This window comes from Lampetra planeri, chromosome 3, assembly GCF_965212315.1.
Source record: "Lampetra planeri chromosome 3, kcLamPlan1.2.h2, whole genome shotgun sequence".
Classification (NCBI taxonomy): domain Eukaryota; kingdom Metazoa; phylum Chordata; class Hyperoartia; order Petromyzontiformes; family Petromyzontidae; genus Lampetra; species Lampetra planeri.
In genome coordinates this window covers 24,351,166-24,366,530 of record NC_136109.1, presented here as the reverse complement: position 1 = coordinate 24,366,530, position 15,365 = coordinate 24,351,166, and the positions used below count along the sequence as shown (strand labels likewise).

General features: G+C 45.7%; 1 protein-coding gene across 2 annotated transcripts; it reads left to right on the top strand.

The window, feature by feature from the left end:
• The first annotated feature begins 219 nt into the window (after positions 1 to 219).
• On the top strand, positions 220 to 3,884 carry LOC144742036 (snRNA-activating protein complex subunit 5-like). Of its 2 annotated transcripts, none has more exons than XM_078624541.1 (4): positions 220 to 325; positions 2,074 to 2,171; positions 2,303 to 2,401; positions 3,109 to 3,884. In XM_078624541.1, the coding sequence occupies exons 1-4, from the start codon at positions 235 to 237 to the stop codon at positions 3,280 to 3,282; spliced, it is 462 nt and encodes a 153-aa protein (XP_078480667.1). In that variant the 5' UTR covers positions 220 to 234; the 3' UTR covers positions 3,283 to 3,884. The 2 variants fall into 2 exon arrangements, with proteins under 2 accessions (XP_078480667.1, XP_078480674.1); XM_078624548.1 differs by having other exon boundaries at positions 306 to 532.
• The last annotated feature ends 11,481 nt before the right edge of the window (positions 3,885 to 15,365 follow it).

Sequence of the window (15,365 nt, the reverse complement as noted above, 5' to 3'; positions counted from 1 at the left end):
TTGCTGGCGGGGGCGACCGCCTCCCAGCTGTCCCAGTAGCAGCAGCAACAACAGCAGCAGCAGCGTCTCCTTCACGAGCCTCCAACACCAACAAACCTCCGTTCGCCAATGAGTCACTTTAAGATGTTTTCTTGTTCATATTTTTGTTTTTTTATTCGTTGCGGTTGCACCCGATTCAAGAGCCGAATGGCTCACAGGGCTACACCTAATAAATGAAACTTGAACTTGACGGGGATGTCCACGCGGTGCCTGTGCCAGGCTAGGTGCACCTACAGGCTCCTCCCCCTCCCTCCCTCGCTGGCCACGCCCACCAAACAACCCCCACGTAAGATGGCGGCTCCGCTGCCTTCAAGTTGTTGAGGCGCTGCTCGACGTTGTTGCGTTTTGCCCGGTTCGTCGGTAACACCGCCGATTGTTTTGACTTTGTTGTTGTTGTTTAAGACTGAAACTTGTAGCACCGATTCTAAAGTAAGTAGCCATGCGCCCTTCAACGATATCCGAATTCTAACTCGTGCCGAGTACGTCGCGCGTGGTAAGTTGCAACGCGTTGCGATGATCAACACGAGTTTATATTTCTTTTAAAGCGCATAGCGATTTGCTTACGTTTCCTATACTTTGCACCCCTATCGCCGTGTTGTTGTATTCTTTGTAACGTTCTGACCCGCCTCTGTATTCTAAGAATCAAAATTTTTATTGATACTGGAGAAATCCGATGAGCTATAAAGCTCTCCCCCCCCCCCCACACAGATGTCCATTAGGGGCGGGTAAGAGACCTGTACATGCAATTTGGGGAAAATGTATCTGGGGAGTTTTATCGCTCTATAAAAAAAATATATATAAGAATAGGGTTTTCCCTCCTTTCCGGCAATAAAACAGATGTGAAGATATTCTTGGTTCTTTCGGTAAAGGCACGTAGAAGGGAAATAATAAAATAATAAAAATATCAAACAATAAAAATTATCACGACGTTTCGACTGCAACACAAGCAATCATCATCAAGAATATGAATCCCTGCAGTCACGAATACTTTAAATCAAAAGATGTGAAGATTTTCAAACACCATGAGGCTCTAAAGAAGGCTGCTCCTCTCTGGTGTAGACCAATCAGTTTCAAAGACAATGCATCAAATATTACGATAACATGTTTTGTTTGCATGTTCACAACAAGTACTTGTGGTTAATGCAGACTTGATTCCCTGCAAACGTTTTCTATTGGGTGTCTGACCACCTTAACACTTGCTGTATTTGCCAGCAAGGGTAAATACCTACTCTTATTTTTATACTTTCATATTGGCAAAAAGGTCCCATTTTTTTGTATCGCTTTAAATACGCAAGCGTAAATCTGCTTTTACTCGACAGCTTGTGGTGGCGTCTTCACGCTCTCTAGGGAGTGGCAATGTCGAGGAATGCCACTCGTGAGCTCCTCTTTACCTTGAGGCGCAAGCTGAGCAACGTGGACCCCCCCCCACCCCCAAACAAACATTCATTCTGACGTTTTAAAATAAGCAATGTTAATAGATGTTATGTTGGTCGTTCGGCAGTGGTTGTCCTGAATCGGGGGTTATTGCTTACCATGTGTAGTAGATTTTTTTTTTCCGGGGCGCTACGTGGTGGAGAAACATCAATTGCTGTACTGTACTTGTATGTGCCCAAGTTTGTAATTCCCGTCTCAACCAACTCACACTGACCGGTGAGGTATGTTCAAATAAACCCCACGATCTGACCAGTTTGGGGAGGCAGGGCCTCACCCAGAAGTGGATTAGCAGACTGTATGTACGTTGAACTTCTTTCGCACCGTACGTAGCCAATCGTGTTGTACGTGTACACACGTGAGTGGAAAATTTGTATAGATCTGTCAACAATTGTAAGTAGTGTAAGTGGGATTGCATCCCTTGGAATGAAATGGATTTTATTTGGCACAAACTATGTTTTGCACATTTTCATCTAAGTGCCCTGCTTGGTTCAACGGCAATGTGTGCCTCATATTCAACCTTGGGGACTTTTCGATGCAAAGCTATAACATTATGTCACTATGTTGTGTTCAAGTCTTGAATAACGTTCCTTGTTTGCACAGGAGCAACAATGAATATGGAATTGGAAGCGCTGCAGAAAGAGGAGACGACGCTTTTAGAGCTGAGAAAGCTGTTCCAGGATCAGCTGAACCGACTGAAGGTTAAACGTTGAACTCATTATCAATGCTATACGTAGATCGGCGTATACAAGTGACGGAGGAGGTCTCCTTACACAATGCTGATGGGTTAACTCGGGGCTGGCGGTTAATGCTGTGTGTCTGGGATCTCCAGGTGGAGGAGCTGGCACTCAGAGCGACCATTCGTGCCCAGCAGCAGGGGAGTGAGCCCCCTCAGCCCAGCGCCCTGCAGCTGCTGTGCGCCACCCAGGAGGCACGTCACCCACGCTCCCTGCCCAGGGGTTAAAGTCGCCAGCAGCTACTTGTGGTCACACAGTGTTGTTTGCTGATCGGACCCTTGAAGCTACGTGACGGTGCCTTTGAGGTTACCGTATCGGTGGTTGCTTTGGGAGGCTCTAAAATGTATTCGGCTTTTTTTTTCCACTGTCAGGCGATCAGTGTTGATGTGAGGCAGGAAATGGTGAACCAACAGAGGGTGCTGTGTCATGTTTTGTAAGATCTCAGATGTGATGTTTGTGATATTAGATGTGATATATATTCGTTAAGTTTTGGACTAGGCTGAATTAGGTAATCGCATTTACGTAATTATCTCTTTTTGGAGATCATAAAACTTGCCGAGATTGAACTCGGATTCCTCGTAGGGCAAACATGGGCATTATGAGAGACTCCTATTTCCTCCTGGCCACCCCACCAGCAGACCAAGGACGTGTCCTCTTGCAGAGTGGCACCAGGATTTGTATGTTAATATGTAGGAGAGACACAAATCCCCCCCTTCACATCTGAGTGAGTGTGCAGGGTTTATTTTCAGCCGATTCTGTCCATGTCGGTGACTCAGAAAATATATCGACACTTGGCACACCACATCCATTGTACCTCTCGCTAGGGCTGTAGCTACTATTCACGTGCCTAATCTAACCGAGCGGTGACCCGGGAAATACTCAGATAGTATGTTCTGTGCAGGAGACACGGAGATGCGTAGACGACGCAGATTCCTTGAATCGGATGGCGCTGCAGCTGGACACCATGCCTTTCGGGAACCAAGGCGAGCAGGAGATGGAAGAGCAAGACGAGGAAGAAGATGAGGAAGAAGAGGTTGCAGAAGATGATTACGAAGATGATGGAGATGAGGACTAGTTTATGTGTAAATGTGAGTCCCCTGGTAAAACTTAACAGTCAACAGATGCACAAGTACTGGGGATGTTTTTCAGGGAATAGTATTATAGGGCTCTCAACCCTTTCCCAGAATTGGAAATAAAAGGCCGTGCAGAAGGGCGTGTGGCACAGTTTGTCGCCAGCTATCGTAGAGCACGGTTGCGTTGCAACAGTTCTCTGCGGTGAGTATGATGGCTTTAAAAACAATGGCGCTAGCCACTTGTACGTTTTCGTAATTCAGAGTTGAACGGGAGCCACCCAGCAACTTGCAGACGTCTTTGAATGGGAAAGGGTTAAGTGTTGAACAAATGTTCACAGGTCCAATAGTGATGCATTAACACACTAGGAGGTATTTTGTAACATTTAATTTCCCTAAAATGTTGATTTTTATATTACTTTATTGAATAGGTGCAATAATGAGAACGTCTCACATCAAAGTATATTCACGGAACACATTCATGCATACCATTTCAAATGTAAAGATGTACAATTATTCTCCTGCAAAATGTGCATGAATGGAATAATTATTGGCACGTTGAACTTGTGTGTATTGTACAAACTGTAATAAATGTAAGTATTTCAAATATGCAGTGGCGTTAAAATTAAACATCTGAACACAATGTGCTGCATAATCTAAATTAAGGTAAAACAAGACATTCCTAGTATTAATTGTCCTTCAATTCCATGGACACAATCAGTATTATTCTGAGCCAAGTCTGCCAAATGTGCATTTGAGACTAATTTGAAATCCATCTCACTGCAAACTATTAAACAATAGGTCAATAACAATCAAATACTGTGCAATAGTATGTATCTGCCATGTATTTGTATAATCACTCAAAGTAAACTGCATCGACAAAAATAAAATACAGGCTTGCATACTGTGCATGTGAAGGGAAATATACATTTTTAAAATAATCCCTTCATGTGGCAAAATTATACATAATTACAGGACAGCATTTCAGTTGCTAAGGAATGACCTTTTATAATAAGCGTAATGACTTTGTGACATGCTTATGTTGCTTAATACCCTTATTGCATGATGGGCAGTGAATTGATCAAAGCCACCCAAGTTCTCTCTGCCCACAGGCTAATAATAGATCACTCCCAAGTCCGAGTGATGTGCTATTTGCATACCCAATTTACAACTCGTCCTTCATGTAAAAATAAAACTGCTTTTGTGATGCGAAAATAGAACTAGAGAGACGACCCTTGCACAGTAACGCAGGGAATACAGGTGGGAGTCGTGGCACCATCGCTGCTTTGTTCACCGAACTGGCTCTGCCCCGGCTTTGGACTCGGGTCCGTCTCAAGGTTGGGGCTCGGGGAGTCTCCGACGGGAGTGAACGCCACTCGCCGCACAGATGCTGGGGCCGGCCCACACACGTCCAGGCAGCCACGGCCCTCCAACACGCGGTGCGGGCCGCGGTAGTTAGGGTCACGGTATACGACCCACCTGACATGGGGAAAACGACCAGGAAGGAGGCAACCAGTCAGGAAAGCTGCATTGTAGACGTGGACAAGACGTATGTGACGGAAGACCCAGATAACACATAGTAGCTGGGAAATAACCAGGGGGAAATGAGTTGCGTGGGGTACCCAGGTAAAACTGAAGATGAGATGAAAAGAACCAAACAAGCACAATAGAAATGCATACAGGAAGGACCTGAGAGATGATGAACCGTGGGAGAATAAACAGTCAAGTGGAGGATACAAGAAATACAGGAAAAATGCGGCGGCTGAAGTGGAGGGTCCAAGGAAGATACAGATGCAGATGTCACCGTTGGTGTGGAGAATGTTGGGACATTTCCCCGTGCACGGCAACGCGGCTTACTCACACCCCGCCACACACGCGCATGCTGGCGACGCGCCCTAGAGTCGGGGCGCTGCGGGGGTCAACGCCGTCGCTTGGCTCCTCGCGACTCGTGAGAGTGGCCAGGTCCGGAACGTCGACGCGCAGATCCACAGAGCGGCCACGGCCCCCTGGCTCGGAGCACAGCTGCAGCAGAGGCGGACACGCCAGGTCCTGTAGCAGTGGGGATAGAACGCGCATCTTAATTTACACCAACATTTGGAGTGGAATATTTCGAGAGAAAAATGTGTTACGTAGCAACATGTGGTTGATTAAAAAAGTAAGAACGTTCAAAACCAATTTTGTGATTGTGACAATTGATTGAGCATTAGTGGTGTGAAGGACGTCTATAACTTGGACATTTGGAAATCCAAAAGAAGCATTTTATTTTACCTTCCAATGTTAAAACGCATACTTTATAACAAACCTCAATATGTAAGCAAGAACTTAATACAGTATGTCATTGCATGTCCCGAATGATAACGAAACTTGCAAGCATTACGGCACGTGGAATGTGTCAATTCCCATTAATATGCATCGAGTAGAATGGTGTGAAGTCTTCTCTCATGCCCAGAGGGAATATTTGGAAGAATGTTGATAGACCAGATCTAAACACCTCATGCCATTTAAGGAGGGGGCCACAAACTCGAGCACAACATTGAAACGCTGCCCTTATGAAACAAGATTAACAAGTGGGTGGCAGGGCCAAGGTTGAGGTGAGCCTTCTCAAAAATGGGGCAGCCACCTCCCATCGCACCGAACTGCCCAGTGCCCCGAATCCTGGCGCAGCTGCTGCTGCAAAAAAAAACCCATCCTTAGTCCGCTGGAGGGATAACACGAATACATATGAGGAGGGAGGCCCCCAATTGCCCGTACGTATCAGCGTCGACAATATCTTGGGTTCAGGTCACCCGTGCCTAATCATGGGTTTTGTCGGCGGAGCTTCGCACCCGACGCAGCCTCCGGACGGACGCGACGACGGTCGGGAATCCGCCCCAGTTGCCCGCGTGGCGGTGTTCACCTCCGCTGACCCCATCCCACAGTCCGGCCGGGCCCGAGAATTCCTCCATGGCGTAGCCCAGCCACCTTGCGAGAGGGCAGATAAGGGAAGGGGGAGACGCCGCAGTTTACTTTGCGCGCACGCATGCACGAATGAATGCAGCGACATTTGAAACCACATTGCCTTGAAATGTGGGCCTTTGGTGATTTATTCGCGTGAAATAGTCAACTCCGTAATAAAGTGAGCGCTGGGTGTTTGTTGCTCAACCACGGTATAGCAAGGTCAGAGCTGTGAGTTGAAAATGCCACGTTCTTACAGCAGCTGCTGGATTAGCATTAAGTAGTTATGCACACAATAACTGTTGACTTATGCACCATCTGAAAGCAACTTCAACTCAGGATGTTGCATGCTACCTATTGAATAGACCATGGAATAACGATGAGACGAGGTCGATTCTCAAAAGAATATTTCAACCAAATCATGACCTTACCGTTGTGAATTTGAGTGATCTACCACAGCAATGTATCTTAGTAAAGACCCAGGTTTCTTTGATTTGGAACTTTGTTTAAAAATTACAAAAAATATTTGTTTTCGTCACGAACACTATTGACCACAGGTTGCACGTGTCATGCCGGTAATCGCAGCAAAGCAAGATGTGTCGAGCCACAATGCTGGCCAGATGTTAACTACCTCGCCTGGTATACAGGAGGTCGTGGATTCAATTCCGACCCTGACTCCTGTATATGTGGAGTTTGCGTGTTCTCCCCGTGGTCGCGTGCATTTTTCTCCGGGTGCTCCCCTCCCGGAGTTAGAATCAACTTCGTTGAGCAATCATTTGTGGCCAGATCGCTTCTGAAAAAAGATAGCTCAGTGGGCCATACCTGGTAAGATAAAATATATATATATAGTTTTAGTTTAGTAGCTATACAGTGTTGCAGGTGGTGAAACTGTACCAGTGCCTGCGAGCTGGATGGGCCAGGCACTGGGTTACGAAGAGCGGGGAGAAATGGCAAATGCACCAGGGCCCCATGCCAAAACCACGCAATGCCACTCACTGCTTTAGACCCAGCGCGCTTCTGACCCGATGTGGCTGGGGCAAAGCCATCGCTGCCGTTACGTACGCGCCACGAGACACTCGGACCGAGTGGCAGCGGACAGGGCCCTGGGCAGCAGGGTCGTAGGCAGTGCGGCGGCGGAAGGAGCGACGCGGCTCCAGTAAGCGAGGGCAGTCCTGCGTTAAGGGCAGCCCCCTGCCCTGCAGGTTTGGGAAGTCGTAGAGCGTCACCTGCCAAAGCAGCGCGACACACAAACACTGGCTCTGGTGGCAGTGGCCGTGGTCACCGCCTTATCAGCTCGGGGGGTGGGGCTTATTGGTCAGGTGGAGGTCCCAATATTCGGTTTGTCTCGCACGGTCGCACCTTAGGCTATATATACAGGGTCCTTCAAAAAAAGTGTTAACACTTGTATGGCACTATCGTTTTTATTGGAAAAAGAACGGATGATACACTATCACATTATAACAAATGTATGTTAATAGCTTCAAAAAGTCAGAGTCTCCACTTGTTCGCCATCATTTTCAACGCATGCCTGGAATCTTCTCCAAGTGGTCTCCAGGACCCGGAGGCACATTTATCGTCGTATTGTTGCAAATTTTCAGAAGTGTTAAGAAATTTTTAAAGTACCCTGTATATCGCGGCTCCTTTTGCCTAATCACGTAATTTTATATGTTTTTGTTGAAAACATATCGCACGGTTGGTTGTCAAGGGACCTCCTTCCCCCATGCTAGTTAGGCTACTGGTCAGTGGAGATGACTGGCAGGCCAACTCGATGGGACGAGTGCTTGGGTTGCAGCAAGGGCCCAGCTTCATCGATGTAACCTATATTAAAATTGGCTTCTCCCAAAGGATAATGTCAATAAATAAAATGGCCAGTAGAGAATGAGCAGTGACCTCCCGGAAACTGGAGGTTGAATATGGGTTTCAACCAGGAGGCCTTGGTTGTTAGAGCAGAGCGCATACAACTAGGCAAGGAAAAAGAGATGGCAAGAAAGAACAATACCGTATACGATTTTCAAAACGGAGAGTATGGTTTTGCATTTTAAGAGATTTTAAATCGAGGGTGGTCAGATCTCTTCATTGGCTTCCAAAAGAACTTGGGGGTAAATTGAGGGATCTTCAGTTGTACATAATGGCATGATAACATTTTCGGGTGCAATACATCTGGTAGCAGCACTCTGCATCATCATCACAGTGATGAATTCAGCATGTTGCGCACGGCGAATTTGATCATTTCAGTCCCGTCACCGATGATGGAATCAAAATGCCACCGTATAAGATTATGCTTTTGTGCATGATCAGATTTGGCTCATTCTGACTGGCTTAACGTACATAATTTTAGCACGTGACAAAACAATGTCTGCATAGTTGAGAAGAGCACGGGGTCGTGGTTATACGAGGTAGACCGTTGAGGAATATCACGCGAAGGACAAATGCGTCACTGCCGAATCGTGCCGTTGGTTCTGGATTACTCTGCACGGGTGCTCAATGGCGCATTTGATAGAAAAGGTGAATCGACACTGATCCCAGAGAGCTTCGTTGAATCTCAAAACATTTTAATCGGTCTTGGATGTCTGACCAGTTCTGTTAAACCAGTGTTTGAAATAAGTGCACACATAAAAAAAAGATGAATATGCATGTGACATGATATCCAAAAGATTACCCAAACCATCCTTTGGAGAAAATCCAAATTACAGTGGCTCGCACCGTTGACTTCAAGCGTAATGAACATTCCTCAAATAACAAACTAGGATTGGTTGATGTAAAAAACATTGCCCATGCTTAGTCCATTTGGCCTCAACGCCTAATCTCCTCTACAGACCATTATGCAGTGTTAAAAGCTATGTGTCCGTGATGGAGCTCACAAAAAATTGGCAAAAGCACAAAGGCATTACTAAAGGAAGAATACAATCATAACTCACCCGATCTTTTGGCTCAAAGGGCCTTTGCAGCTCAGAACCCATGATCCAGCCTTAAATCTGGGAATTTTTTTTACAAACATAAAACTGAACATCATTTGTTGTATAATACTGCTGCTGTCAGTATTGCTGTAATATTACAAGAATCCAATAGCCATTAAAGAGCACTAAATTGTGCTTTCCATTGGCACTTTTCACAGTTCTGCTGGTGTGGATGATATGTTTTAAGTTTATTTGGTTTAACCAGGTGAGAACTCAAAGAAACCAGGCGAGTCTAATTTGGAATAGTGACCTGGATAATCAAAATGAGGTAAGAAAATAAATACTCTTTGGGTCTTTTGGTAAAGTCACGTAGCTAAAATAATAATAATAAAATAATACCGAAAGACTCAAAGAGTATGAATTCCTGCAGTCACGAAAGCTTTAAGTCAAAATTATCACTAAATAAAGTTCAGCGACCACGCAACGAGATAAATTATAACAAAAAACAATGTCACGTGAGAAATCAAAAGCACTGCACCGACACAACCGATGCTAATAATAAACTCCCTCCAGCGCAGGTCAGCTCGGGCAGATTATCCCCAGTACAATTACAAATTAAGTTACAGAAACATCAAACAGATACAAGGTGACCATTGTACGAACATGTAAACAGACAAGGATACAAAGACAAAGATCTCGCGTATAGAATTTTAACAGACTGTTGGGGCAAGTGCTGTTCGCGAGCGCCTATGAAGGGCAGCACGGCACACGAGGGGTGGGAGGCCAACATCACGCCCGGGCCACCTTTTTCTCCCTAGTGGCGATGTTTACGCACCGCACCAGGTACTCATATGAGGCTGAGCCGACCTAGGGGAGGCCCAGAACTGGTTCAGATAAGCATCACTGATGTTGACCATGAGCGGGAATCGAACTCTGTTCGCCGGGTTCGTAGCGCAGCTCCCCACAAAAAATGTAAAGACAAAAATCCCCCGTATAGCCTTTAACCTAATGTTGGGGCAAGTGCTGTTTGCGAGCACCTATGAAGGCCAGAACCCCACACGAGGGGGTGGGTGGCCAGCATCACGCATGGCCGCCTTTGTCTCCCCAGTGGCGATGTTTACACACCACACCAGGTACTCGTTTGAGGCTGAGTCGACCTAGGGGAGACCCACGACCGGTTCAGATAATCGTCACTGATTTTGGCCGTGAGCGGGAATCGAGCTCGGGTCGCCAGGTTTGTAGCACTAACAGCTACAGCTACCACATTACAGGATGTGACAAACATCCCCTACTTGCAGATGCTTTGAGAGATGCTGGGTGGGGAATGTGCCATCGATGACCCCGTGTGACCAATGGAACTGGCATCATGGCCAGCTTCCTTGAGTTTGTAAGCAGTGATGTCCACACACCCTACCGGTTCAGCTCCGCCAAGTCAACATAGGTTCAGAAATTAAACGGCAAGAAATCAAAAGAATGGTAAGCTGGTATTGTCGTAGTGTACTGTGTTGGAGTGAATAGAGGGTTAACACAGACGTGTGCACCGTGGAGTAGTGGCAGAGTGGTTAGCACACTGCCCTTTAAACCCGGCAACCTGAATTCAAATCCCGGCCATAGCAACATATTTGGGGAATGCTATCTCAACTGGTCCTTGCCTCCCCTTTCTCCAAACGCATTGATCAATGCGGTGAAGTATGGTCAAATACACCTATCTCTAACATGGCGTTGGAAGGCCTTCATCCAGCAACAGATTGACAAAGGCCTGTAGATTGTGTGCTCACATGCAGTAGTATAAATACACACATGTAATATTGCCTGCTTGATGTACAGTGCTTGCCAAATGAAAATGAGTCCATTAAAACCCGGATATCGCTCAATCCCTCTTACCTAATCTCCAAACCGCCCATCCCAATCGCTGCCCCACCACACAGGGCGGTGATAGTCAGCAGACAGGATCAACTCTCCCGATTTAGAAAAACAAATGGTGACATATTTGGGCAGAGGCAAAATGCTCACGCTTCAACTTTACAGAAGGTAAAAAAACCACGAACAACGCACCCTCGTGATCCGCATTAAGCCCCAACAACATCCCTACACAAACACCGCAAACATTCGCAGTTATTCTACAGCCCTTTTATCATGCCACTGCAGGATCAATGCCCCCAGACGCAGTCCGATTAGCCCGCACATTCGATTCGCACGGTTGGCTACGTATGGTGTCAAAGAAATTCAACATACATACATGTCAGGCACGAGAGTTGTTTTCAGCATACTTTTAGACGCTGGCTAGGACCGTTTCAGATATCACACTTGTTACTGACGAGGGGGTGGGTGACAGCACCACGCCCGGCCGCCTTTGTCTCCCCAGTGGGGATGTTCACACACCACAGCAGTTACTCGTTTGAGGCTGAGTCGATCTAGGGGAGGCCCAGGAGCGGTTAAAATAATCGTCACCGGTGGTGGCCGTGATTGGGAATCGAGCTCGGGTCGCCAGGTTCGTAGCGCTATGGCGTGGAATCAAACTCGGGTCAAACATTGAGCGGTATACCAATGGTGAATGCATTAATTTAATTTCCATCAACTCAAAACGGGGAAATTGGTCACCTCTTCTGGCATTCTTCTCAGGTTTGCACCTTCTTTGCATGAAGAGAAATGCGGACTTCACCCTGGCCCACTCATTCACATTGGTATCCTTGATCCAATTCACCCACCTGCGCTCAGCCCACTTTTCGTTTAACCCAGTTTCAAGTATTTAATCGTAAGAGGTATAATATTAAATTTCGATGTAAAGCTTTCGTGACTGCAGGGATTCATCTTCTTGGTTCTTTCGGTAAAGTCACGTAGAAGGGAAATAATAAAATAGAGGTTAGTGTAAATGCAGATTGGTAGTCGCGGCATGTCTTCAGAAAGGTGAGAGACTCGATTAGCTGAGCCTTCTTATCCCGGATTATTATTTCCCATCTACGTGACTTTACCGAAAAAACCAAGAAGATGAATCCCTGCAGTCACGAAAGCTTGAAATCGAAATTTAATCGCCTCTACGGGGAGGGATTCCACATAACTTTGAGATCATTCAACAAACTCCGGGATAGGAAGGCTCAGCTAATCGAGTCTCTCACCTTTCTGAAGAGATGCCGCGACTACCAATCGCATTTACACTAACCTCTATTGTATTATTTCCCTTCTACGTGACTTTACCGAAAGAACCAAGAAGAGGTATAATATTAATTGTTATATGTACAAATCCTGAATTTCACGGGCCTCTCGCATGGACATCACTGCCATAGTGCAATGCGAGCTGAAGCAAAGTTAATCCACCAATTTGGAGGGCGTTTTCAGTACCGTTGGCTGTAGGTCAATGCAATTAAGAGCATAAACACGCAAATCGTAAACAAACAGGATTGGAGTTTAGTTATGTAAACTTGAATAGCAATGCAACATCACATTCAAAACATCCTGCAAAATTCAATACGCCAATTTGGATTAATTTTCACTTCACAGGTTTGTAACACACACATATTTAAATGCACATATTGGTGAAGTTATGCGTTCATTCTTACAGCACATCCAAACCAAAGAAAATGTCTATACTTGTCCCGTGATGATCCTCCAGCAGCTGCACACACAGCCGGATGGATGACTATCCAGCAGCTCGGGTCCCAGTAATCACACTGCAATAACAAAAGTCTCGTCGCTCCTCGTGCACAACTCAGTCGATGATCTCCTTGCAACACCAGCAGCAGAAGAGGAAGATCAGGCAGTCGCGTGCAGAGCGCAGAAAACCCTGTGAGCAGCTGCCCTGTTGCTGCTGCTGCTGTTGTTGCTGCTGCTGTTGTGGCTGCTGCGGCTGCTGCTGCTGGTGCTGCATGTGCGAGCCAAGCTCTCTCTCCACGCTCCGCTCCATCAAGCGCCACACGTAGCGCGAAATGGACAGCAAATCTCCTCCTCCTCCTCCAGCGCGGCGGGGGCTGTGGTAGAGCCACCCAGGAGCGAGTCCGAGGCCACAAGGGCAGAGCGACGGCCAGACGTGCATCGGTAGCGGGCAAGCGCGAGGATGTGCGCGCGTGCTCGCAGCGCGTTAAATAGGGGGGCACACACAGTGGGGGTCACAGGGGGGTCACAGGCTCCCATCGAGGGGCTCAGCGGAGCACAATGGGAAGCGCGCGGTGCGCAGATTGCATTCAAGCGGAGAACGAAGCCGGCGGCACATTCTGCTGCGTGTTTTGACGCCGGTACCGCAGTTACAATTGACCGATTAAACAGAAAAAACTAAAACTGTAAAGTTATACCTCGTTAGTGGCCATATTCCAGGTGATTGTTACTTCACAGGAAAATTAAGTAGGCAACGGAATCATAAGGGTAATGGTTACACTATGTAACACAATTTTTGTTTCTGGGTAGTGTTATTTCGTAATTGCTTATGCCTAAAAGTATTTTTAAATGCCTATTATTCCCCACAAACTTTGCTTTTGTGACCAGTAGTGATATTTAGAAATTTACCTATTTTCAATGAGAAAACAGGCTAATTTGTCTTTTCGTTCACATAAAGTCAGAAAAAAACCATATTAATCAAAATTAACATGTATTTATATACTAAACTAATACAAAAATGACTACAACAGATTTAGAAGCGAGTAGTTTTTCAAGATTTACGATTATACTGCAAATCACTTTCACGAATCAGCTCCCAAATGTAGTCTCCCATCATGTTCTCGTTATACTGTCTTTGGTAGCGGCGTTAAAAGTCCAGTATATCCTGGTGGAAGTGCTCGCCTTGCTCCAAGTACGCTCCCATGTTCTCCTTGAATTTATCAAGATGAGCATCAAGGATATGGACTTTGAGGGACATCCTACAGCCCTTTTTCTCTCCGCCTGATGAAGACCACTTGTGTTGCAATCGAAACGTCGTGGGTTTTTGACTTTTATATATAGATTTTAACTTTATTTTTTATTTTCTAAGTTACTTTACCGAAAGAACTAAGGAATGAATTCCTGCAGTCACTAAAGTTAAGTAAAGAATCCTGCAGCCCATTGTGCTGTAGTTCTTCACCAGTCTCAACAAGCTCCACGTAGTTTTCGACCTTGTGATTGCCCAGGAAGCCACGAACCACTGCGAATAAGTATAACCCGTAAAAACGAAGTTTTTCACTATAAATCCTTTATATGCGTGGCAGCGAACTTAATATAAAGGATTTAAAAATATATTCGCCTGTGGAGGACGTGGGGATCGATCCCGCGACCTTTGGCATGGGAAGCGAGGGCGCTACCAACTGCGCTACTCCGCCACGGCCTGTGGAGGGGTTACGCTCTGGGCTCTTACACTGTGCGTTCTATTTGAATATATGTAAAATACTTTTTTTTTTGCCTAAAAAGTGTAAAATGTTGGGAATTTTTTTTCACGAACATTAATTGTCTCGCACAACGAGTCTGTGTGGAAAATGTCAGCTCGATTGGATCACGGCAAGTGGGTTAAAAAACGACCGAAAGATTTGCACGATCGTAAGCAAGCAAGCACGCAAGCAAGCACGCAAGCAAGCGAACTTAATATAAAGGATTTAAAAAGATGTTCAAAGCTGCTTTCTCCTTACTAGCGAGCTTCTTGGGGAATTAATTGCACTCCAGGATCTTCTTTATGTGGTCCGACGAAGACACCGGCTTTGACCTTTGCCTCAGACGGCTTAGGGAAGAATTCTTGAAGGCTGCAGACTCCTTATCTATAGCTCTGACAAATAGTTTCGTAAGGACCAATTTAATGTGCAGTGGTGGCATCAGCACCTTCCGGGGGTCCACCGGTGGCTCCCCACTTGACATTGTTCCTCCCCACAGAGAACTCGGTCCACTGTGGCCAGTCCTGCCTGTGGTAGTGCACCTTGGTGTCCAAATCTTTTTATATTTTTTGTATTACGTTAGCATATATATGTTAATTTTTATTAATATATACATTTTTTCTGATTGTGACCGCAGACACAAATTTGCCCGTTTTCTCATTGAAAATAGGTAAATTTCAAAATATCACTATCCTGGTCACAAAAGCAAAGTTTGTGGGGAATAGCCATTTTCTGTACTTTTTAGGCATAAGCAATCACGAAATAACACTTACTACCCAGGAACCAAAAAGAATTGGTAGTGTTACATCTCAATCATTACCCTCAGCATCAACATCATTTGTACTAAGATACTCACCAGAAGCAGTCCAAGATATTGCTCCAGATAATCTCAGCTCCACAAATTATGGGAATTAGTTAAAATTAAGATCAGTT